Below are 26,326 nucleotides of genomic sequence, written 5' to 3'. Positions count from 1 at the left end.
CCCTCAGGGACTCCGGACTGTGGTCAAGTCTCGCTGAATTAGGGTGGCCAGCTGGAGATTGAGAGGTAGGAGTTGGGTTGTCAGACAGGCTGGATTTACATTTCTACTCTCCGTTCACTACCGGCCCCAACTCCATGAAATATAAATGCAAAACCAAAGAGTTTGGGGACATGAATTCATTGAAATCAGCCTGAAGTCGGAAAACTTGTGAGCACCACAGAGAACCTGCTCCAATATTGGAGCCACAGGAACCGTGTGCCTGTCCATGGGACACAGGGCCCGCCAGAGGGCAAACCCTTCCTGACGGCCACGACATTTCCTAGCCACGGCCCCAGTCCACCGAGAGTCCCCGGCTCAGACCTCACTTTCCATGTGCTGCGTCAGCCATGGGGCCATGAATAAAGGGGTGTGGGCTATAGGGGTCGGAGGAAGACAGGGTGTGGTCAGTCACATCTCACGACACACACCTGCCACTGAGTCATCCTTTCTTGTCACCTGGGAATAAGAGGTAATAACACCCCCTCATCTGATGTCTACAGGGGCTGTGATCTCACGTGGTGTTTAGCATTAGCATTCTTGGATATAACATGCTATTGATTGTAAGAGGCGCTGTTACTTTGTAAATCTCAGGAAAAGAAAAATAAACTCTGCCAATTAAGTGATCAGGCACAATGAAATATGCACTGCATCTCAATTTTAGAAATGTTAAATGCAAAAACAAATGCATTCTGGAATTAAGAAATCACCGTGCTATTAATTAATGTTTAATTTCTTTCCAGACGAGATGGGGAAGCAACATTTTGAAGTAAACATAAGAAGCAGTGTTTTAAAATGCAACTTGGAAAACGAAAACAACTTAAGGATGACATCAATATGGTCCCTATGTAAATGGAATAAAAAGCAACATGTAGACATATATGTGTATATATATATATGATGATACTGAAAAATATTTAAAAACCCATTAAGTAAATAAATCCAAAGGAAACCATTATGAATACTATAAACTTATTTGTGGAGAGTAATCATGTATATGTGTGTGTGTGTATGTGTGTGTGTCGGTGTGCGCGCACAACACACAGATGCAAGTGTGCAACACAAACAAACCCCTGGTTGTCTGTGTAGAGGAGGTTTCTGGAAGGAGACACAGGCATCACAACCTACGGCTTTCTCTGGGGCCTGGTGATGTGAGTCTGGCTGAGGTTTGGAAGAATCTTACTTTCCACATGCACATTTAATAATGACATTTGAATTTCTGAAGCTGCGCCCATGTACCGCTTTTATAATAAAAATGCAATCAGCAAGCGTTACATTTCTAAAAGCTCAAGTAGGTGCAGTATTCATTAGTTTTGATAGTTTTGTTTTTCTTTTCAACTTTTGCATTTCCCTGTAATAGGACAATGAAATGGGGAAGCAGTTTCACTAATTTGTGATGCTTATAAATTTTTCTTTATATGTTTTAATTTATAATTAACCTGTAAATAGACTCATTCCCTGATTCTTATATTTTTAAAAAATCCTCACCCAAGGATATTTTTCCCATTAATTTTCAAAGTGAAAAGGAGGGACGAGGAAGGGGAGAGAGAGAGAGAAAGAGAGAGAGAGAGAGAGAGAGAGAGAGAGAGAGAGAGAGAAACATTGATGTGAGAGAGACACATCAACTGGTTGCCTTCCCTAGGGGCCCCCATCAGGGGCAGAGAGTGAACCCACAACCCAGGTACGTTCCCTTGACAGGAATCAAGCCCATGACCCTTCCGTCCACAGGCCAATGTTCTAATCACTGAGCAAACTGGCCAGGGCCACTCCCTGACTCTTAAGGGTGGTTTGAATTCTCCTAAATCGTCAATAAGGTTCAGACCAAGTGACTTCCTTCTAAACCATTTGCACTCAACTCGCTTGAGACCCACTTCTCTTTTGCACAGCAGAGTCGAAGGGCCACTTTTAAGGTAAGCTGGTAAACCCAGATATCCCTTTAAAACAGTAAGCCGCTGTGTTATGTACCTCTAGGAAAAGTGCCAACTTACCTTACTTGGGTTTCTTTTCCTGGAAGATAACTCTCGGTTAGTTTCTGCACACCCGCTAACCCTGGCTTGGACCCTGGAGTGATGGGAGAACCCCTCACCCACTCTGTCTGTCTTGCTGCCTCTCTTGATTGAAAAGCATCAGTAGCAGCAAACGTTAGCTCCGTTATTCAGAAACCTGATGTGGAAAACACTTTGGTGCAATAGGCCTAGCAGACAATGGCCCACCGGTTCTTTCATCAACCTGGAGGGAGGCCTTCACACGTCCCTAAGAAATGGACAGAGATGTATTCTGTCCTGTCCCGTTCCACAGCCCAGGACCCCAGGGTGCCCAGGAAGCGGAGGCAGGGTGCCTGGGGGAGACGAGGTGGTCTCAGGAAACCTCAACGTCTGAGTGTCCTCTGAGTGTCTGCGAGCAAGCATCCCCGAATACCGGGATCCCCGGGGCTCTGGGTGCCTCGCCTGGCTGTGCTCGGAGGCAAACTTTCAATGAAAAGATGTCACCATCAACAAGATAGAGCCCAGCTAAGCCGCCCAAGCGCCATGTTAAACGTCAGTCACCAACTGCTGTTTTATTCACACCAGATACTACTTCAAAAAGATAGTGTCCACGGTTATTTTTAACAAGAGCACATTATCTCCTTTTCAAGATTCTCAGAGAGAGAAACATGGGCCACAGGGAGCAGCTCTGTCTCCTTCAGCAAATCCAGGTGGAGCCGGCCACAGGCCCTCTCTGCAGCCTGGGCCGCACCCACGCGCGCGTGACAGCTGCAGACCCGGGGAAGAAAGAGGTGGGTGCCTGCGTGAGAACTGTGTGGCCTGGTTTCCTCACTTAGTTGTTCCAAAAGGTTGGCTTTAAAGATCTAGTGTGATTAAAAACGTAGGCTGGAGGGTTAAACGCAGTGCTTCTGGCTGCATCCTGAAGGCACGCATACTGACTGCTCTGATGGGGAAACACAGCCGTGAGAACGCAAGGGCAGCAGGCGCCTGGGAGGGACGGGGGAGCAGGTGGGCAGTGGCTGAAGTGCGTGTCTAAGAGCTAGAAACAGACAGTGGCGGAAGGTTCTGCAGATGGAGGAGGCCCTTCTGAGCGGAGCCCTTGTGGTTAGTTGAAATGAGTGAGCGAAAAGCATTAGCTATGCAACAGAATAAAATACACCAGTTGTCCAAGAGACTACTTGCGACCACTGTATGTGGAGGTTTGAGGGTATCAAATCCAGGGTGACCTCTATCAGGCACTGGAATTGGGCCAGGATAGGAACAATAATCTTGTAGGACAAATAATGTATTTTATAAGCACGGTCAGTTGGGCATGAGCTCTCAGTGCGCGGAGAGTCGGGGAGCTGCGCGTGGACCCCCTGGGGCCCCGGGGCTGGGAGGGCTCCCTGGCAGGGGAGGTGGCTTTACTTCTCCTCCGTGGACAGGCGGTGGAGAGCCTCTCCCAGGTGCAGCAGCTCCGCCCTGTGCTCCAGCTCCTGGTGCAGGCCTTCGGGAACCGCGCCCAGGCCGTGGAGCAGTCCGAACAGGCAGCCTGCGATGGCCCCCGTGGCCCCACTCTCACCTAGAACGGAAACACAGGTCCTCAGGATTCCAAGGGCAGAGTGGGAAGGGGCATATCACTGTGAACTTGACACTAACCCAGTGATGGCGAACCTTTTGAGCTCGGCGTGTCAGCATTTTGAAAAGCCCTAACTTAACTCTGGTGCCGTGTCACATATAGAAACTTTTTGATATTTGCAACCATAGTAAAACAAAGACTTATATTTTTGATATTTATTTCATATATTTAAATGCCATTTAACAAAGAAAAATCAACCAAAAAAATGAGTTCGCGTGTCACCTCTGACACGCGTGTCACAGGTTCGCCATCACTGCACTAACCAGGGCCTCTTTGCAAGGGCCAGTCTCAGAGATGCTCCTGGGCTGATGTCTCTATAGCAGTAAGCACCAGGGCTTTCTCAGCCTCCTCCCCCTCCCTCGTGCCAAACCCCCGTTTTGCTGATGGGCCCTGGTGGCTTTTGCTGTCCCCAATACAAACACCCTGACAACACACAAGGTGTGCAGGTGCCTTTGTTATCATGGGTGCAGGGTGCCCCGGAAGTCCTCCCCTCCAGGCTCTGCGGGTGGCCAGAGTCTACACGGGCTCCCTCACAAGCTGTCTGCACCTCACGAAGACTCCTGTATGCCCCCACCCCTGCTCTCAGCTAGGGGTCCTGGATTGTGTGGGCCACTGCGCCCCTTGGAAAGTCCCTTCTCCCACGTTCATGGCCACACTGCTGCCCTTGGCTCCCATCACTCTCTCCTGGGCTCCTCCTCCCCCACTGGGAGCCCCCAGGCTCCCAAAGAAGCCCCCTGCTGGCCTCCAGGAAGTGCAAACTTCTCAGTCATCTCAGTACCAGGAGCAGCACTCTGCTCTGACAACAGTCACTCTAATAGTGATGGAATCCATGCCCACCCGGAGGTAACATATACAGGAATCCTCTTTACACTCACAGGAGACAATGGCACAGGGAGTGAGGCAAGGCTCCCAGCCCTGCAGCAACGACCACTGCTGCTCAGTGGTGCAGGGGGGAACTCCTGGCACCATGTACCCAACTGCCTCATAGCCCTCTGAGTTGGGTTTGACCCTCTCACCTCACAGAGAGACTGGCCTGGAACTGCACTTGAACCCAGGGCTGCCTGATTCTAAAGTGCAGCCTCTCTGTGATTGCAGTCTGCAGAGGTGAGGGACACGATGATGGTGATGGCAGAGGTCAGAACGCTGCACGGCCAGCACCAGTGGAACCCGCGTGCTCTTCAACCAGCAGCCACGAGGGAGAGGAGCCTGCACCCCAGCAACCTGAACACTACATCTCTCCAAGCTCAGAGCCTCAGGGCCACCCAAGGCAGTGCGGCAACCTGCCTGCAGTCTGTGATGTCTGTGCACGAGTAGCTGGAGCCAGGGCCCTGCCCAGAGAAGAGCCCATGGTCTGGGGCTCCCTCACGCCTGAAACTTCAGACATCCTGACAGAATGCACAGGGATAGGGATGGGGTGCTGGCCTCTTGGAAGTTCAAGGCCATTGAAGAAGGGAATCTCACCTCCGTGAAACATGGCCCGGTGGCAGAGCTCTGTCCAGTTGTTCCCGGCTCCTAAGAGAGCGTCGTAGGCAATCATGGGGGCATCATGGCCCCGTCGCCCCCCTCGGCCTTCTGAGCTCCATTTCTTGTAGGTCTGAAGAGAGAGCCAGGGGTCAGAGGCATGGACCAAAAGCGGAACCGTGTCAGAACCTGAGCTCCCCGGGTCCGTCCAGTGGCTGTTCATGTACCCACGGAGCACTGCTGGAGTACCACCCTGTGCCAGGCACGGCCCGGGGCTGGGGAGGGGCAGCGAGCAGGAAAGGCTCACTCCTCATGGCTCCTACATGGCAGCCATTCTGGGATGGACATTCACAGATAAACAAGCACCAACAGCGTGTCAGGCAGCCCTGAACCCCACGAGGACAAATAGAGCTGGGCAAAGGGGCTGAGGTGCTGTGACAGGCATTAGACACCACACCCAGGAAGCCACTTGCTGGTGACATTCGGTCTGAGTAGGGCAAAGGGACAACGAGATCTTCCACGACCCCTCCCACATGCAGCTGTTCCCTCAGCCCGTCTGTACTGCTTGGGGCTAAGATGGCAGTAACAGCCCTGGTGAGGAGGACCCCGTGGGCAGTGGGACCCTGAAAGCTTCAGGTCCCCAGCTGCCATCTCGGACACAGCGAGGCTTACCTTGTCCCTCTCCTCTGCATCGTAATGGTCAGGGAAGGCGGCTTTACTTTCGGTATCTTCACTGAGCTTTCTCTCTTCCAAGTAAAACTGCCATTTAGCTTCAAAGTAAAACCAGTGCTCCTGGTACTCTAAATGCAGAGAACAGGGTGGCAGGATGCCATGGCCATCAGCCGGGGTGTGGGGGCCGCAGGAGGGTGAGTGGGGCCTGGGGCAGAGGGGCTGGGCTCAGAACGTTGTGGGCAGTGAGTGGGAGGGGACAGAAGACACAGGGCAATACTCTTTATCGGATGGGAGGAGACCTGGCATCTGGCCTTCGTGATGGTTCTAGACATTCAAACATGCTCGTATTTGTAGCTACTCTGGAACAAAAGCAAGGAGGATGGTGATGGGGGACAAAAGCCATTCAAAGAATTGCTTAACTCTCTTCTGAAACTAGACAGTGACTGCAACATTTTTAAGTGCATTCTTTGAAAATTCTGAACCTGGGTATTTCTATTAATTCAATACTTCCCGCAAGGTAGGGAGAGAGGATGCTTTACTATCCTAATGACCAGCTCGACATCTAAACCCTGTAGGGGGTGAAGCAAGTTTTCTGGGTGAAGAGGACGTTGACTCAAAAATGAGCTGGAGCAGCAGCTACACTTGCTGGTGGCGGATAGGAGATGGCTCTCTGAGTCTCAGAGCTCCTAGGAAGTCACGAGGGCTTCACTGTCCCTCCACAAAGGGTGCTGGGTTAACACACTTGACCTTGTCCTCCTTGAGAGCAGGCAGGACCATGGCTCCATGGATCGCCCAGGATGCCAACTGCATAGAGTGGTTAAGTGGCCAGTGAGGCCCAAGGGAATCAACCGACGCAAGAGGAAAACAGATGCTGCCGTGTCTGCTTATGGTTGGGGAGCCGGGGAAGAGAGCGGGGGCCAGAGGGGGGCTAGGTGGTCACGGGCTGCAGGGGGAAGCAGTGTTCCTCTGCCCTTCTAACCACGGGGACAGCAGGAGGTGCCTGGGGTGGGTTGTGGGATGACATTCCAGGTTGCCGCGGGAATGCCAGTCTCTTGGAAACAGTGGCATGACCCTGTTTTACAAAACTAAAGGTGAGGCCCATTTAAGGTCTATTTCAGTGAAATAAGATGAAAAGTGAGAGGCAGAAGCAACAGGGCAAGGACCAGAATCCACAAATCCCATTAGCCCTGCAGAGACCCGTGTTTCGAGCAGAGAGCTCATGCTGGTGTGGGCACAAGCTCAGGCAGAGCCTCCTTCCCAAGCAAATGGCCAGTCACCCTTGGAAGCAGATCTTCAAACACAAAAGCATGGAACTAACTTGCTAGCTGTCCTTGCTGCTGATGGATGTTGTCCTAGACTTGGCAGAGACCCCAGAAGAATATTTTCTGGGGGTGCTCTATAGAACATCATTTTTCTGGATGATTTTAGGTATTTTGTTAAAAAGGGATTAAGAAGTATGAATGGAGAAAAAAAAAAGAAGTACGAAGGGGCCGTTACAAAATAGTCATGAGGATGTAAAGTACAACATAGAGAATATGGTCAATAATATTGTCATAATTATGTATGGGGCCAGGTGGGTACCAGATTTATGGGGGGAAGCTAACCACTATGCTGATACACCTGAAACTAATCCTAATATATAAAGAACCAGGGTTCATAACGTCCAAAACGACCGAATGGACGACCAAATGCCAGACCACGCGTGCAGCAGGCTCAGGTGGGTGGGGACTGGTGAGTGGGCTAAACTGCTGACCTCTTGGTCCCTCCTGGGTCGAGGGTGCCCCAAAAACCCAGCACTGACTGCCGCCGCCGTGGCCATGGCAGAAGTCAGTCCTGGGTCCCAGTCACCCCCGGCTGGCACCGCAGTGACCTAGCACTGACTGCCACTGCCAAGGCGAGTGCAATGCAATTGGTCGGGCGGCCCCGCCATCGCCCCGCGATCACCTCACAGAGGAAGGCCTGGTTACCCAGCCAGTGGCGGTGGGTGGGGCCTCTCTCTGCAGGGCGATCAATCACGGGGCTCCCGGACTGCAAAAGGGTGCAGGCTGGATCGAAGGACACCCCCCCCCCAGTGCACAAATTTCATGCACCAGGCCTCTAGTATAAAATAATACTGACTGTTAACTGTGATTGACAAATAAAAAATTAAAATTAAAAAAGGGTTCTGCCATAGAGGTTCATAAAGCTCTGAGTTAAACAAATTTAAAATTAAACAGAAAGAATAAAATCTCAAAATTATCTGACCAATGACTCTTCTCATTTCTGTTCATGGAAGATCTTTGACTATTTGTTCTTCAGAAAACACTGGGGAAAACCGTTTTGATACTAGAGTTCTGGGGAACTGTTGCTTAGTATAATGTGAATAATGCAGTGACTGTGTAGTTTAATACACTCATGTTATTTACTTCTTTCAGATGGTTTAAGGTGAACCTACTTGGGGGAAGGGGGGGCGGGGGGATGACTAACCCAGTGATCAGAAGCCAGGGATAACAATGACTTAGACCAGATGAAAAAAACAGTGCAGGGTTGCCACCTGTGTTCTATAATTAAGCCTGTAGAGGGTGACTGCTTAGGGACACTTTGCTGTGAACATGGAAGCTTCTTATTTCTCACTGGAACAGGGACCTTGTGAAGAAGTGTTTCCCAGCATTGGGTCCAGGCAGGGATAAGTGCAAAAGTCTCCTTGAAAAGTTGTTCTAAAGTTCCCACTCGGCCTTCTAGAATATAGCTCCTGGGGCTTGGAGGGTGGCAGTAAAGTGATTTGTTGGTTCTGTGTTTCAGGGCTTCAGCCTCAGGCTATTCTGAAAAATCAAGCATCCTGCGCCTACATTCAAATCCTTCAACTCCCTCTCCTCCAGGACAAACTGGATACTTTATTCTAGAAATTTTCTTCCACAGTTTTAGAATGTCAAAGGCCACATGAAGCTGTCTGTGTTCCTCATGCAGCCCATGACCCTCTGTGGCTCAGCCGCCCGAGGAGAAAGCCAGGGGTTGCCTGGTCCTGTGCCCGCTCTCCCTCGGATCCCACGGGGAAAGGGGAGCAAGCCGAGAGGAGCTCAGGGGCCAAAACGCCAGCAGCACCATGATCCCCTAGGACCTTTGCTGGGCTGGCTGCATTTGGCTGGGTTGACCGTACTCGTGGCCAAAAAGAGTGAAGCATTTAATGACTCAACTGGGACAGATGGAGCTTCCTGGGACTTCATGTCATCGGTGGGCACAGACCTCTGTCTGGCCTCCATGTGAGAGGTTTTAATCCCCTGGGTTAGGCACAGCTGTCCATTAGGTCCTTGGAGCAGTGTCAGCTAGCATCTCTCATTCCTCTCTGAGACATGGGCTACTTAAGGATAATTTGGAAAATTAAATCTAAGTACAGTAAATTCTCACTTAACATCTTCAAATGCTTCTGTGACTTTAAGAGAAATGATGTATAAGGAAACCAATTTTACCATAGGCTAAGGGATATAAACAAGACTCAAGTTCCTCATCAATGATTTAACAAAATGACATTGAATGAAACACATACTTCAAGGATCTGCTGTAATGCACCCCATTCTTCCTGGTACCTCTGTGGATCTCCCTGGGCTTCTTTGTGGGATCCACCTGCTCACATGGACCCTACAGAGATGCTCTTGGTGGGGCAAATGGACCTTGACCTCCTTGGGAGCCAGGTCTGTGCAAATTTGCACTGAGTGTGACCTGAGACCAAGCTCTAACAGCCTCCTTTCCTATATGAGTGGCAGGAAAGGAGGCCAGGCTCACCTGCCAGGTGCCGGATGGTCTTCTTACAATATTCTTCAGCCAGTGGGACTGTCTTCATCATGTCTCGCCCCCACTGCTCCAGCGGCTTGCCTTGTATGGCGTAAGATGCAAACAGGGCTGTACATAGGGCCCCAAGGAAGCCTGGAGGGCGGAGGGGAGAGAACAACACTGGCACCTGAGCCATACCCCTGCTCTGGGCTGCTGGATGTGTGTTAACAGAGGCAGGGCCATGGGCAGTTGCTTCATGCATTTTGAGCTTTTTGATCTTTTGTTTCCTCTCTGCACAAAAAGGCACAGTACCCATCTTTCAAGGGCTTGTGGGGACAGATGATTCTAATCACAAATGAGTGCTTGCCAGCTCATAGTAATGGCCACACCAAGACTGTGCCCATCAGAGGAAGGGCACTGCCATCTTTTTTTTTTTAATTGATTTCAGAGAGGGAGAGAGAGAGAGAAACATCAATGATGAGAGAGAATCACTGATAGGCTGCCTCCTGCACGACCCCCCACTGGGGATCGACCCCACAACCCGGGCATATGCCCTTGACTGGAATCGAACCCAGGATCCTTCAGTCCGCAGGCCGATGCTCTATCCACTGAGCAACCCAGCCAAGGCAGGGCACTGCCATCTTGCTGAGACACTCTTTGGCCACTCCTCGAGGCATCAGTTAGGGGTCATTTAAGGGCAGGGGACAAGCATCTTGTTCTCAAGCCCAGGGTTCAATCACTGTCCTGTCCACCTGCCATCACGCCCCCTCCTCTTATGGAGTGCTTCAGCTCGCGTCTGGGAAATGCACACTGTAATAAAAATTCTGACACTTGCTGTCAAAGGTGGTTCAAAAATGGAAAAGGAGCCCTAGCTGGTTAGGCTAAGTGTTAGAGCATTGGCTCAAGGACTGAAAGGTCCTGGGTTCGATTCCGGTCAAGGGCATGTACCTTGGTTGCAGGCTTGATCCCCACCCCGGTCAGGGCCTGGGGTGAGTTCAGGAGGCAACCAATAGATATTTCTCACATCGATGTTCCTCTCTCTGTCTCTCCCCCTCTCTTCCACTCTCTCTAAGAAAAAAACCAACAAAAAAAAACCCAATGAAAAAAATATCCTCTGGTAAGGATTAACACAAAAAAAATTATAAAGGAGAGTGGACTCAATTGAAAAGGAGAATGCACATCTTAGCGTTAATTGAGTACAATCAACCCTTTAAAACATTTTCAGTCATCATTCTAGAAATACATAAATGACTTAGCTATTAAACATGGAAAACAACGTTTCTTTAATAAGATTGGGTAATATATTAGCCAATGTTTTAGGTGTTTAAATTCTCAACCCAGACCCTTTTTTTGGATACAATTTTAAATTTAATTTTACTTGAATTTCACAAAACAAAAAGAAAGAGAAGTTGATGGAATTGTTGAATTAATATAAATCTTTTCTCTAGACAAGAGACACTTCCCCTAAAATATTCCTTCAAGAAACTGTGAGAACATTAGAGGTTGCAGTCATTATGATTTTTTCCAAGGACATATTTCCCTTTTTGTTTGTATAGACTGACTTTTGCTGTGAAAGATGAGTTCGTTGGCCCAGCCACACTGGCATGAACATGTGGTTCTGAAAATATTGAGCCCATCTGTACCAGTTAGTAGCTATCAGCCACTGACTCTCCCCAGGGCTCTCCCCTCTCCCATCTGCCCCTTCTCACCACCAGGACCAACCCCAACCCCCATCTCCCCGGACCCAGAGCTACAGGGGAAAGGGGACTCTGGTCCGTCTCCCAGGAGCCTTCCAAGCAGCTTAGTTTCCATCTGTTTTATATAATGGCCTCAGGTAAGGCTTTGTTTGCAGAAAATATTCAGTGTGAAAACCCCTGCTCAAGGTCAGCCCTTGAAGTTTGGGGATTTCTGAGAATGAAGGCCTTTCTCCCAAACACACTTGCTCCTTGTGAAGTCAAGTGCATGTCTGCATCCTGGTGTAATTACCTTGCATCCAAATGGACAACAGACACAGGCCTGTGGGTATGGAGACTGCCCCTGAGCCGGCTCCAAATCGGAGGAGGCAGAAGGTGCTGGAGCCCAGGCTCAAGTGGAGGCGGCAGGAAGGGAGTGGGCTTTGCTCCGTGCCCAGCCCCGGGCCAGGTGCTCATGGTCCGGATCCTCTCCAGTCCTATGAGAGGTGTTTCTTTGCTCCCTCCCCTCCCGCCCTCCTGCCCTTCCGTCCGGATTTACTGAGCACCTGTCTGTGCCAGGGGCTGGGCTACAAAGGCTCGGCTCGCATCCCCGAGACCTCACCCCCCTGTGAGAGCATCAGCCAGAAAACGGCTGTGACTGGGGTGGGCGCAGGATGCAGGGGGAGCCCAAGCAACTCAGGGAAGGTGCTCCAGTGGAGTTAAAGCTGAGCTGGGATTTGAAGGACGAGGAAGGGCATTCCAGGTGGAGGGAACTGCATGTGCGAAGGCAGGGAGGCAGGAAACAGCCTGCCTGGTCTGGGAACTGTGGGAGAGCGAAGGAGCTCAGGTCCAGGAAATCTGCTGGGTGAGGTTGGGGTCCCAGAACCCACACCTGGACCCTCTGCCTCCTTGACCTCCTTTGCTCCCGGCTGCCTGGCCAGGAAGAGGCCCTCATCCACCTGCACAAAAGGAGGCTTTGAAGCTGGAGAGAGGGAGTGAAGAAGGGGGGGCCAGCTGGTGTGTATTTTGGGGTTGCTTCTCAGAAATTTCCCCCTCCTCCTCCTCCCCCTCCCCCTCCTCCTCCTCCTCCTCCTCCTCCTCCTCCTCCTCCTCCTCTTCTTCCTCATCTGACACCATGGCAATCAAGGGGCAGCTGGGGGAGCCACCTGTGAGCAGGACTGACTTGAGGGGGAGGTGGGCTGGGGGTAGGGGCCTCCATTTTGGCATCTAGAATATGTGCACGACAACCCAGTTGCTGGCTCCTGCAACCCAGGTGCTCCACGAAGCAGAGGCCCAGGCTGGACTCCTTAGGGGGAAGGCCTGGGAGGTGAGGGTGGGGCTGGGGAGTACCCTGCCTCATCCTGCAGCTGGGGACTCAGCAGGGCAGCGAGGAGTCCCTGAGCCACGTAGCCTGCACTTCCCACCAAGCAGCCTGCCCGCTGTGCCCGCTGTGCCCACTGCACTGTCACTGCCGAGGAGCCCCTAGGGGAGCGAGAGACAGGGCTGAGGCACAGACACAGGGAGGAATCTCCCTGTGAGCCCTGCAGCGAGAGGTCTAGGGGTCTCCCCTGCCAGAGCACAGGGCTCTGCTGTCCCCAGAACCGGTCAAAGCCCCAAATGGAGGGGTCTATTTCCTGGGGCCGCTGCCCCCATGACTCCAGACTGGCCTAAACAAACAGGAACCCGTGCTCTCGCCGTTCTGGGGCCAGAATCTGAAACCGGGGTGTCTGGGGCTGTGCTCCCTCCCAGGGCTCCAGGGGAGTCCTTCCTGCCTCTTCAATCATCCCAGATGTTGCCAACTGGCTGAATTATATGCCTTTCCGTGTAAACTTTAAAGATCTAAGAAACTTATTTGTAGAAGTTATGGCTTAGCCTGTCACTGCCTTTGCTGAACTCATTGGCACGTTTTGCCACATCCACTTAATAGGGGTTCCATTGCCCACAGCAGTTCACACCCACGAAAGAGCACTTTCCAGAAAGACACGGGATCACCCCTGAAGGTGACCTTGCGAAAGGACAACAGTCACCAGAGAGCAGCTGGCAGCCTCAGGACTTCTGGGTGGGGCTGGGGCACACCCCCTGCATTGCCATGATTAAGGGCTGGTCACAGGTACAAGAGTCTCAAGTCATTCTTTTTTTTAACATCAGGAGCTGATTGCTTTCTAAGTCACATCTCAGTCAGGCTCTGGGGCTGCCCTACCTGCCCTCCCTCTGTGTGATGGACACGCGGTGGGGGATCCCAGCATGCAGCTGGCCCCGCTGTGCACACCGCGCCGTGAGGGTGCGTGGGGGATGAAGTGAGTAGAATAATAACCCTCCTGTCACCGTAATCATCCCTGTTGCGGGTGAGGACATGGAGGCGCAGGCCATTAGTGACTCAGGGCAGCTCACATAGCCAGTGCGCCTTGGGCCAGGGGCAGGTCGCGGCAGCCAAGGACGCCGGCTCTCTGGGCTGGCTTCTGTCTTGACAGCATAACACAAACGCTAGCTCTCATGGCGTCCACCCAGATCTCAGGTTTCAGCTCTTTTAGGTTGAAAACAGAATTTAAGCAGAACTGTAGATGTACAAACCCAAGTCTGTCAACAAACAGCAAACCAAATAGTGGATGTGACCACATAAGATTCCAGTCTAGTCCACCAGACTGAGAATGGCACAGCAGGCGCCTGCGCTGACGCCAGTGGTACCTGTGGGGTGGTTGTGCGTCATCCTGCCGCACTCGATGCTGACTTCGATCAGGGTCTCCAGCCGCTCGGGCTTCCAGTACCGCATGCCGATGCACATCGCTTTGGTGGCAGCTCCAAACCCCGAACCTACATGGACCATGAAATACCTCATTTTAGACCTTTGCTCCAATAATTCCACTTCAGGCAATCTGGTTTTCATGAATAATCTTAAAAAATGTATAAAAATTGATGTAATAACATGTTTATCATAGTGTCATTTGGATGAGTGAAAAATAGACACATCATCCAAATGCCTGACAAAGAAGAGATTGAATAAATTGCAAAGCATCCATGTGTGGAATGTTATTTAGTCATTAAATAACTCATTCTATGCTTCTACTGGGGACAATGTAGAAGACAGAATTGTGTACACAGTGTGCTTTCAATCATATATATTTTCTCTTTTTAAAAACAACTTCATGAGTTATAATTGACACATAATCAACTGCATGTATTTGAAGTATGCAAGTTGATGATTTTTGACATATCATATACCCATGAAATCAGCTCCTAAAGATAGTGAACATATCCATCACCTCAAAAAGTTTTCCCTGTCCCTCTGCCATCCCCATCAACCACTGATCTGGCACTACAAATTAGTTTGCATTTTCTATAAATTTATATAAACAAGATCCTACAGAACACACTTTTTTTTCCTGACTTCTTCCACTCAGCATAACTACTTTGAGATACACCACTGATGTGTATCAATAGCTGACTCCCTTTTGTTGCTGAATAGCACTCCACTGTATGGATGTAGCACAACTGACTTATCCATTTACCTGCTGATGAACATTTGGGTCATTTCTGGTTTGAGGCTATTACAAATAAGATGCTAAGAACATTCATAACCAAATCTCTGTGTGGACATATGCTTTACCTCAGAGTGGAACATGTAGCTCACATGGTAGATGAATGTTTAACTTTTTAGAAACTGACAAACAGGTTTCCAAAGTGGATGTACCATTCTACATCCCATCAGCAGCTCCTCCACGTCTTTGACCTCATTTGCTATGGTCAATCTTTTTAACTTCAGCCATTCTCTTAGGTATGCCATAGTATCTCATTGTGGTTTTAATTTGCATTTTTGTAATGACTAAGGATGTTGAGTGTGTTTTCACCCACTTATTTGCTATCCATATCTCTTCTTTGGTGAAGTGTTCATTTAAATAGTTCTCCCATTTTTGTATTGGATTGCTTGTTTTCTTGTTATTTTTAAGAGTTCTTTATACACTCTGGATTGAAATCTTTTATCAGATATATTCTTTGCAAATATTTTCTCCCAATATGTGGCTTGTCTTTTCATTCTTTTTTAAAATATTTTTTTATTGATTTCAGAGAGGAAAGGAGGAGAGAGAGATAGAAGTATCAATGATCAGAGAGAATCATTGATTGGCTGCCTCCTGCACGCCCCCTACTGGGGATGAGTTCACAACCCAGGCATGTGCCCTGACTAGGAATTGAACCAAAACCTCCTGGTTCATAGGTTGACGCTCAACCACTGAGCCATGTTAGCTGAGCAGTCCCTTCTTTCCCGGCCCCTCCCCCTCCCCTCCCCCTCCCCCTCCCTCCTCCTCTTCTTCTTCTTCTTCTTCTTCTTCTTCTTCTTCTTCTTCTTCCATATTAGGCTTTTATTATACAGAATTTGCTGTTGCAAGAAGATATAGTACTTACAATGATTACTTAAAATGGTGTTGTAAATATTGATAAAACATTTGTTAACCTCAATTTTATTTTATTCATGTTTCCAGGTGGACAGAACATAGAGTTAGGCACATTTATTAAAGTTGTATGCAGCCCTAACCAGTTTGGCTCAGTGGATAGAGCGTCGACCTGCAGACTCAAGGGTCCCAGGTTTGATTCCAGTCAAGGGCATGTACCTTGGTTGCAGGCACATCCCCAGTAGGGAGTGTGCAGGAGGCAGCTGATCGATGCTTCTCTCTCATCGATGTTTCTAACTCTCTATTCCACTCCTTTCTCTTTGTAAAAAATCAATAAAATATACATATATTTTTAAAAAAGCTTTAAAATTTTTTTTTAAAAGTTGTATGCAGCTGGGTATTTGCTGGTTCTCCATTTTCAGGTTTAGTTTAAAACTGAATTTCTTTTCATTTTATCGCAGAAACAGGTGTGATATAGAAGCCTTTCATTCTTTTAACAGACTCTTCTGGGGAGCAGAAGAATGGATTTGGGAAGTATCGTCTTCTTCAATTTCAATTTCCTGGAAGAGTTGTGTACAATTAGTACTATTTCCTTTTTAGCCGCTTGGTAGAATTCCTCAGTGAGGCTGTCTGGATCTGGAGCTTTCTTTGTGATGTCTTTCACAGATATAATGTAATTTAGGTGCTTGTTTACTCTTGAGTGCCATTTGGTAGTTTGTATCTTTAAAGGAATTTGTCCATTTCATCTAGTTTGTTAAATTTATCAGCATAAACATATTCAGAGTATTTCTTTTCCCCCTTTTAGTGAAAGGTGAAAGATCCACACGACCTGAAGAGAAACCTTTCTTCCCTTTTTCTTTCTGTGGAAACTGCAGTGATGTCACCTCTTTCATTGTTGATACTGGTCACTTGTGTCTTCGTCTTTTTGCCTGATCGTCGGCCTAGAGGATTATCACTTTTTTATCTTAAAAAATCAGCTTTTATGCCGAAACCGGTTTGGCTCAGTGGATAGAGCGTCGGCCTGCAGACTGAAAAGTCCCAGGTTCGATTCTGGTCAAGGGCATGTACCTGGGTTGCGGGCACATCCCCATTAGGAGATGTGCAGGAGGCGGCTGATCGATGTTTCTCTCTCATCGATGTTTCTAACTCTCTATCTCTCTCCCTTCCTCTCTGTAAAAAATCAATAAAATATATTTTAAAAAAAAATCAGCTTTTGTGGAGTTTCTCTGTTGTTTGTCTATATTTTCTTGGTCATAGATTTTCACCCTGCTCTTCATTGTCTCCTTTCTTCTGTTTTCTGTGGGTTTAATTTGCTCTTCTTTTTTAGTTCCTTAAGGTGAAAATGGAAGTCATTGGTTTGAGACCTTAAAATTAAAATCTCTGCCTATAATTGTGGCTTTATCTATTTCTCCCTACAGTTCTATTAGTTTTTGCTTTGTATATTTTGAAGGTTTGTTATTAGATACACAAGTATTTATGTTGGTTACGTCTTCCTGACAAATGGATGCATTTGTCATGATGAAATGCCCCCCGCCCCCCCGCACAATATTTTTGCTACAAAACTTACTTTATGCACTATGAATAGAATCACTCCAGCTTTCCTTTGTAATGTTACATGGTATATCCTTTTTCATCTAACCTATGTGTGTCTTTATATTTAAAGTGCATGTTTTATAAGCATAATATAGTTGGGACTTAATTCTTTATTCCCTCTGAATCTCTGCCTTTTATTTGGGGTCTTTAGAACACTTATATTTGATGTGATTAGTGATATGGTTATGTTTAAGTCTATCATCTTGTTATTTATTTTCTATTTGTCCAATCTGTTATTTGTACCCCTTTCTCTCTTTTTCTGCATTTTTTGTATTGAATATTATTGACGATTCCCTTACCAATCCCAGTTAAAGATGACCACTGTGTGGAGATGGTAAAGACCATAACAGTGCCACCACTATAGGGAGAAGCCTACAGACCTACTCCTACTGTGCCGTCAACGGGTTCAGAGTCACCAAAGAGGACTCAACACATGGGCCTGGGTTGGAACAGAAAGGAGAAGACACACAGCAAGGCCCAAATTGGTAGCACGCTTTGTCTCCCAGGGCTGGTGGGTCCCTCCTGAAGCAAGGCAGGGCAGCGGACTGCATGCACCCTCATGCTACAGGTAAGACCTCATTCTCTGCCCACAGGGCTGATGTGCTGGTGAGGCTGGTTATGTGCCATATGATGCTCACGCCTAAGCAGTACAGGCCGTTCATTGCGAACCCAAACAGGGAAAGACTTCTCTTATTAAGGAAAAGAATTTTGAGTCGAGTGACAGCTCTTCACCTGGTCTCCAGGTCAGGGGTACTGATTGGGCAAGCCGAGGGACGGCAGGGGCCTCACAATTTCTGCTTCCCCAGTAAATATTGTTAAAATGGTTCCATTTCACCTCTTTTGTTGGCTTACTAGTTATTATTTTGTTATTTTGGTGGTTGCTTTGGGCTCATAATCTAGATCAGCGGTCGCCAACCGGTGGTCCATGGACCACTGGTGGTCCGTGAGGTCCGAAAGGTTGGCGACCACTGGTCTAGATTTTTAACGTAGAACAGTCTGCCTTTGCGTGATTTTGTATCATTTCATGCCTCCTATTAGAACCTTACGCTGCGCACTCCATCTCTTTACTCCCTGCCTTTGTGCTGTTGCGCCATACGTTTGCTTATACATAATTTATAAACCTTGCAGTACATTGCTATTACTTGCTAAAGTCCATTCTCTTTTAAATACATTTAAATAACAAGTTAAAACATCTTACTGTTTACCCATGTGGTGAGAGTTTCCATCAGTCCCATGCCTTTGTGTGGATCCCTGTGCCCATTTGCTGTTCCTTTCCTTCTGCCTGAGTGACTTCCATTAGCATCTGCCAGTGGGACTGCTGGTGATGCCTCTTCAGCTTTTATTCACCCGAAAAAGGCCATGAGGGCTTGATTCTGAAAGATAGTTTTTCTGGGTGTAGGATTCTAGGTTGAAGTTGTTTCTTTTCACACCTTAGTGATGTTGCTTGGCTAGCTCCTCTCTTATGTTGCTGCTGCTGTCCTCACCTTGACTGTACATAGGACGTGCGGTTTTCTCTTTAGCATCAGTTTTGAGCAATTTGACCACTATATGCCTTGTTGCAGTTTTCTTCGTGTCTTTTTGTATTTGCTTGGAATTTATTGAGTCTCTTGGATCTGTGAGTTTACGGTTTCATCAAATTTGGAAATATTTGGCCCCTATTTCTTCAAATCATTTCCATTTGTTCCCCTTCTCTCTGCAGAGGATTCCAGCTTCAGGTATGCTGGCTGCCGAAGTTGTGCCATGGCTCTCCAGGTGTCCTTCTCTTATTTTCGGATTCTTTTTTCTCTGTCTGTCCCATTTTGGACAGTTTCCTCAAACTCACTCATCTTTTCTTCTGAAATGTCTAAACTGTTCATCTCGACCAATGTGTTTTTAAATTCAGACATTGTGGTGTTTTTCTCTAGAAGTGTAATTTAGGTCTTTTATTATACCTCCTTGTTTCTACCTAACTTTTTGAAAGTATAGAATACATACTATTTTATATCCTTGTCTGATAAGTCTAACGCCTGTGAGGTGTCCTCAAGTTTAATGTACTGATTTTTCTCTTTTTAATTGGCTTTACTTGATTGGATGCCATCCTTCAATGTAAACCCAGAGGGGCAGGTCCCACCTTCAGTATAAACCCAGAGGGGGAGGTCCAGAACCCCAGGAGCCCAGGCCCTGGAGGCAGAGACTGTGGCTACCTAAATACATCCCCCATAAACACATGACGTCTTCGCAGAGACAGACATTTATGCAGGTGGTGTATGTTTCCCTTGATGTTTTAGCAAAAAAATTTTACAAACTTAACGGGAAACCAGTGGAAAATATTTCTTAAAATAAACCAGGGATGGGTGGCAAAACTGCCGGGGAAGCTGGCGTCCTCTAAATAGACGCCCATGCTGCAAGCTGGCTCCCCAGGCGGCACGCTGCCCTACAAATCCTGGCAAATCCCTCCCAACCCGCACAAAGCGGCCAGGCGGCCGGCTAGTGGGCAGACAGATGGCCAGGGCCCGGGGCGGTTCTCTAGATGCGGCTTTAGAGGCGGAAGCAAGCCTTCCCTCACCCTTCTCGTTGAAAGGCGTGTGCCAGGCAAGGAGATAGTTATCCGGCTTCAGCTGCGAGCAGCCGTCAATGGTAGCGGGGTCTGCTCGATGTTCTGGAAGCTTCTCGAGCACTTCCACGTAGTGCTTCACCATCTCCCGGTACAGGTCGTCCAGGCACCAGTAGTCTGGGGGAGGAAGGGGAAGGCGGGGGTCAGAGAGAGTGGGAGACGAGTCCGCCGGGTAAACCCCAACACAGCAGTGACAACAGAAGGGCAGCGAGTCGGTGTAAGAGGAGGAAGATTTTAGTGACCCTCTCACAGCGCCCGGGCTACCCAGAGAAACTGGACATGCAGACAAATAATTCGCTTTAGAGTTCACCCAGATTTCAGACATCCTAGTTTGTGGTTGTGCTTATTACTTCAGTTACACACAGGAATCTAGAAAAATCCAAGATGCTCATACGCTAACAGCTCTGTCCATGTGAGGACAAGCTAGACCGACATCTGCCTGTACCTTGGGGTTTCAAGGACCCACGTCTAAGGCACCGGGAGCGAGTCTCTCCCATCTTCAGTTCCCTCCTTCTCACACCCATGAAGCGGCCAGTGCTCCCCAGGCATTGTCCCAAACTGCACCCCACTGCGTGAAGGTGTCCTGGGAACAAGTGTGGCCTTGGACCCGAAGATCACAGGGCAGGAGGACAGGGGGGCCAACGCACACAGACCACCCACCATCTGCCCCGCAGGACACCTTCAGTGATTCCATGTAGTCCTCCCAGGACCCTGCCAGGCTCCTATTGGTCACACCCGTGGCCAGTGGACTGCATGCGGCCCAGCCAATATAACAGTATGTAGGAAACATTTGAATAAAAATTTTGTAATTAATTTTGTATTAATTTTTGTAATATCCTGTTACACATAATTATTCATTATGAACGACAACGTTCGCTAATGACTGATTACTATAATCATGTTGCATTCATTTCCCTTACGCACCTTATGTACAGGTGCACCATTTCTCTCCACTGATACTAGCAGCAAATATTTTAGCAGCTGATTGCCAAATCATTAGTCCTGGACTGATTTGTTTGGTGTGTGCAACAGGAAATATTTCACTTTCAGAGAACAAGAAAAATACGTTTATTTGTGTTACGCTTATTAATTTGTGCAGTTATTCAGTGTCTAGTAAATTAATGTTCTATTATTTTATGTTAACTAGAAGCCTGGTGCACGAAATTCCTGCGGGGGGGCAGGGGTGGTCCCTCAGCCTGGCCTGCACCCTCTCCAATCTGGGACATCCCTCTCGAAATCCGGGACTGCTGGCTCCTAACTGCTCACTTGCCTGCCTGCCTGATCACCCCTAACTGCCCTCCCCTGCTGGCCTGATCGCCCCTAACCACCACTGCCTCAGCCCCACCACTGTGACTTTGTCAGAAGGAGGACCAGACAACCAGAAGATGTCCGGACTATCTGGTCTAATTAGCATATTACCCTTTTATTAGTATAGATGATTACTCACTTATTTCAGCCCTTTGTATTCAGCATGTCTCTATTGAAATAAACCTACGTTTCTATGAAAATTGAAGCTTTTGTTTTTTTTGCGGCCCACATAAACTTAAACCTTGTTTATTTGGCCCGTGTTAGCCTTTGAGTTTGACATGCTTGGGTCACTCTGTTCTTTTTCCAGATAAGGCACAGGGAGGTTATGTGACTTGCCCAAGGCCAGGGCTGGTAAATGGGTTTCAATTGCAAAGCCTGAGCATTCCTGCCACTAAATTAATCCACAGCCCAGTGGGTTGGTCACATGGGAGAGCAGGTCCTGTGGGTTTGTGGAGGGGCTGCTATGCCAGGCACGGCAGGCAGGTATGGGGCGCCCCTGCCCATGCATCTCTTACAGCCCCCACAACTTTACCTGTGCTAAAACTGTGTTTCAGGCATGTGGGCTGCCATCAGGAGCCAGCTACTGCCCCTCCTCTCTTTGGGGGTGGATTTCCCATCTCTGGTGGCTGGTGCGTGGCAGGGGGGCGGGGGGGGGGGTGGCGGGAGGGAGACCACCTCTCAACCTTCCTGGGCTCAGAGCAGGCAGTGAAGTGTTGTTGGCATGAAAACCTACGGCCCTTCCCCGGGTCCAACCAGATCTTCGTCAGGCCCCCTCAGAGCCAGGGGCCCAGCTCAGAGGGCGAGCAAGATCAGAAGTGCACTTGGCAAAACAAAGCACTCCCTGGCCCAGGATGAAGCCTCAGGCCTGGCAGTGGCCATGCAGGTGGCACCCCGTACCCTAGCAGTGTGACCCTTTGGAGAAAGAGTGGCTCTGAGTCCTTGGTTGCCATTCTCCAATGTCTTAACAGCAAGGGGAGTCCCAGGAGGCCCAGCCCACAGCTCCGATACTTGGCATTGCCCAGTCTTGAGTAGGGGACAGAGAAGGTGCAGCCAGACCTTGGTTGGGGAGGAATGAGTTCTGCCGGTCACAACGCCACTAGAATAAAATTAACCCCTGGCTGGAGGTGCGAGCCCCTGGGATCGGTCCAGGCTCTGGAGCCAGCACTATCAGTTACAGACAGCGTTCGTAATTAACTCAATCCTGGATTAACTCAGTCCAGCGTTAATAAGCCTGGCCCTCCCAGAGTCCCCCAAAATAATTCCTTTTATTTTGGAATCACATACTTTTTAAAGGAAAAATAGTCCCTAAAAACAAAATGGCAAGTAAAAGCCTTGGGCTGGTTTCAGGCTAGAATTTAAAGTAGAAACAGATTTTTTTTCAAAGCTGCAGAGCCTCAGACTCTCTCCCCTGAGTTTCTCCACTTTGTGAAAACATGGATCCTCAACTCATTTCTTCTCTCTCTTGCCCGCCCAGTCTCCTAAAAGACAAACCAGCTTATAACACCACCCGTAAGCCTCCCACCTGATCTCACAATAAAGACAAGTCACAATGCCAATATCAGGTTCCTTTGAAAGAAAAATGTCCACTTTTCAAAATGCTGTACTCAGGGAGACGTTGGTGGAGGAAGAGGAATCCGGAGCTGAGCCTGGACAGGCCTCGTCTGCTCTGACTTGGGTCAGGCCCCATGTTCCCCTGCGGGCCAGGGACCCACAGGTGGCACTTGCTGCTGTCCCCAGTGGGCTAATGACCGCCCCCCGCCCCCCATTCTTCCTGCACCAACAGTGACAGGGCTCCTTGGCTTGGCCACGACCATTGGAGCTGCTGACCCTCAGACGCATAAGACATTGTAAAAATACCAACAGTAATTAATTGCCATGAGTCACTTTCCCATATAACCCAAGCTGTCCCACTTAATCCTCACATAACCTATGACGAAGGTATTGCCGTCCGGAAGTAAGGCTCAGAGAGGGGAAGCGGGTTTCTGACCAGTGAGTGGTAGAGAACTGGGAGTGTCATGCTCCAGAGCCCCCCGTCCTTGGGTGACGGGCCCATAAGGGAGCCTTTGGTAAACGCGTGTCGAGTGAGCTGTTTGCTCATAAGCTGTGCATACTGGGTTGCCTTCCTACCTTGTGGAGTATTAGCTACTTCCTATATCTGGTCAGTGTCTGCTTTCATTTAACACTGACCCTTGTAGAGACACACCCAAAAGGAGGACATCACACAGGCTGCACCTGACCTGCCTCATCCTGTTGACTCTATAGAGAGCAGTGGCTCCCCAGACCACACCGCTACATGGCTTATGGGCTTAAGGCACTTATTAGCGAAACTTAAGTCTGCCAAGACGCAGTTCCACTTTGTGAAAGTCTGCCTCTCTTCGGAAAACATGCTGAAAAGCCACTGTTCATTGGGATCCTTGAAATATTTGCATGTCCAGTAACCTCGGGTGGTCGGGACAGTGCTTATCAAGAACTTAGGCGTTGGAGCAGGTTGCTTGGGTTCCAATCCCTGGCCTGACGCTCACTCGAATGTGTAGCACTGTGTCAGCTACTTAACCTGTCTGTGTATCGGTTCCCTCACCTGTAAAACTAATAATAGACCAGCTGGTGTGTTCAGTGGTTGAGCATCGACCTATAAACCAGGAGGGCATGGTTCGATTCCTGGTCAGGGCGTATGTTTGGGGCGTGTAGGAGGCAGCTGATCGATGTTTCTCTCTCATCATTGAAGTTTCTCTCTCTCACTCCTTCTCCCTTCCTTTCTGAAATCAATAAAAAATTTTTTTTTTACCAAGGCAAGAGTCTTCTTTTTTACCGCAGCATAGTATTACATTGTGTAGATGTACCACAGTTTTCTAATCTTGCCTTTTGCAACAGCATGGATGGAACTGGAGAGCATTATGCTAAGTGAAATAAGCCAGTCAGAGAAAGATAAATACCACATGCTCTCACTCATTTGTGGGTTATAGAGAACAACATAGACTGATGAACAAGGACAGATCCAAAGACAGAGAAACAGTGATCAGACTATCAATCCCCAGAGGGAAAGTAGGGGAAGGAGGGGGTAAGGAGAAGAGATCAATGAAAGGACTTGTATGCATGCATATAGGCCTAACCAATGGACACGGACAACAGGGGGATGAGAGCATGAGTGGTGGGGGGAGAGGATGGGGATTAATGGGGGGATAAGGACACATTTGTAATACCTTAACTAATAAAGAATTAAAAAAAATAAAAATGGATTTCTCAGTATCAGAAAAAAAATTTTTTTTAAATGAGCTGTTTGAAAACTCAATGTAAATGAAATTTCAACTTGGATTTCAACTGAAAAAATATGTTTGCTTGGGTTTTTGGAGGAGAACCATTCAAGGCAGCAGGCTTCTCGCATTTTGTCTCATGACCCCCCAGCCAGAGGGTGCTGCCATGTATAGCAACTCCCCACTTCCCACGCCTGGTGGCTGCGATCACATAGAGTGAACTCATCTTCCTCCTTAAAAGCAATGTCCCAAACACTCACAATCCTCTTCAATGCATACATTTCACGTGGAGGGCAAATTAGGGCCTATTTCTGCCAACAGGACTTGACCCCATCTAACCTCAGAGAGCAGGTGATGGTCAGAGGTGCCCCAATCTGTGCCAGGTACTGTACAGGACAGAGACACGTTGTGGATTCTGCCACGCACAAAAACTTACTGAAGCGCTCATGGAGATGAGGGCAAACACGAGAGGACATGTGGACTGTGGACTGTGCGCATACAGCATCCGTCAGACACAAATGAAGGAAGCAAAGTGTAAGCATAAGGACCAGCTGTGTGCACCTGAAACAAGCCATGCTTTTGTTTTGAAAGCCATGCTCTCCAGCAGGTGCCTGGGGGTGGGCATGGCTGCTGGAATGCTACTGAGTACTGTTAAACACCAAGCCCATGGGATCTTCCTGAAAACAGGCAGGCAGCATTTGGATGTCACAGCCGTGTAGACTCAGAAAGACACTTCACCATTTTCAACACGCGGTGACACTTTATCTTATCTATGGTGCTTGAGCTCTGCCCCTAGCTATTTAGGAGCCGTCACAAAGTAGATGGCATTCTTGTATGATGACCACAGAACTAAATCGAGCGTGCTCACAGCAGCCCCATGGAGTGGTGAGGTGAGCTCATAAGTGAGATTTCATTGACTTAACAGTCACTTTCAGGTTTTAATATTGCAGCGACATACTAATAACATAGGGTTTCAAAGAGCAAATCATGTGTAGAAAAATAGTGCTACATATTTATACGTTTATCTGAAATTCATATAAAGACATGTTGATCCTAAATCAACCTGTTTAAAGAATATTTCAATCAACTTTGTTTCCCCATTCCCCAAATTCAACCAATTTTATAGCATTTTCTTAGGACATACTTATATATAAGCAACAACCCAAGCTAAGTCATATTTTGGTAGCTGGCGTTTCAACCCTAGTTCAGTGGAATTTAGAAGTAGTCCCCAAACAATATTACCCTCATTTGTCCAAGTTTCAAAACTGGCATGTTACTTTATATTCTTTTGAAATAAATTCAGAAGAAAGCTTAATATCTGCAGTGAAAAGTTGAGCCCTCACCAGGAACAGCCCCAAAGTCAGATTTAATTGAATTTAATTCCAGAGACAGAGCTCAGCTTAGTAAACACTTTACAAATGAAAAGTCACCGTTTAAGACACCGACTCTGCAGATAAGCAGAGGGAAAGAATATTGCCATCCAAAAAGGCTGCACGAGAAACATGAGCTGTGGCACGTCCGATTTGCGGAGGGACGCTGGTGTATGTTAAATGGCCACTTTAGCAGTGGCACTGGGTGACACCACAGCTGAAACACCACATCGCCTTCAAAGCCCCAGTGCTAACCACAAGAGCTCGGGTTCACCGGACACACTGAGGGGCAGGGGCAGAGCCTTACCTGTGGTGAGGGCCCTGGCCGTCGCCAGGTGCATGATGGTGTTGTCACTCACAGGCCACTTCTCCGGTGAGAGCACCAGGTGGTCCAGCCCCCCGAGTTTTTGCAGGTCCTCCTGGATCTTTGTGCCTGAAGCACTGTTCTCCTTGCGGGCGTTTCTGTAACCGAGAGCGTCCCCGACACTGCCCAGCAGCATCGCAGCCTGAAATTTCTCCATTGCGGAGCAGCTCCTCTGTCTGCCCAGCTGCTGAGCACGTCCAGCCTCTGTTGCTTCGCGGCAGCGGCAGCGGCAGCCCTCAGTCCACCCCGCTGACCTCCGTTCTGGTCATT

The 26,326-nt window shown here is 48.4% G+C and overlaps 1 protein-coding gene across 1 annotated transcript; it reads right to left on the bottom strand.

Annotated features, from left to right (window-relative positions):
• Nucleotides 1-2,561: 2,561 nt before the first annotated feature.
• ADPRHL1 (ADP-ribosylhydrolase like 1) lies at nt 2,562-26,326 on the bottom strand. Its single transcript, XM_081084564.1, has 7 exons — nt 26,000-26,326; nt 19,716-19,880; nt 13,878-14,003; nt 9,532-9,672; nt 5,773-5,900; nt 5,101-5,233; nt 2,562-3,582 (listed from the first exon to the last, which is right to left on the bottom strand). The coding sequence occupies exons 1-7, from the start codon at nt 26,211-26,213 to the stop codon at nt 3,425-3,427; spliced, it is 1,065 nt and encodes a 354-aa protein (XP_080940690.1). The 5' UTR covers nt 26,214-26,326; the 3' UTR covers nt 2,562-3,424.

The sequence above is a fragment of the Myotis nattereri genome (assembly GCF_964212035.1).
Source record: "Myotis nattereri genome assembly, chromosome: 2".
NCBI lineage: Eukaryota > Metazoa > Chordata > Mammalia > Chiroptera > Vespertilionidae > Myotis > Myotis nattereri.
This window is presented reverse-complemented; position numbering and strand designations above follow the sequence as displayed.

Excerpts from the sequence above, each read along its gene's own strand:
- ADPRHL1 (XM_081084564.1), bottom strand. The coding sequence starts at position 26,213 with ATGGAGAAATTTCAGGCTGCGATGCTGCTGGGCAGTGTCGGGGACGCT. Across the intron at positions 9,673-13,877 it reads GACGCACAACCACCCCACAG|GCTTCCTTGGGGCCCTATGT; the intron begins GTACCACTGGCG and ends TCCGCCCTCCAG. Across the intron at positions 5,901-9,531 it reads GACCATCCGGCACCTGGCAG|AGTACCAGGAGCACTGGTTT; the intron begins GTGAGCCTGGCC and ends CTCTGCATTTAG.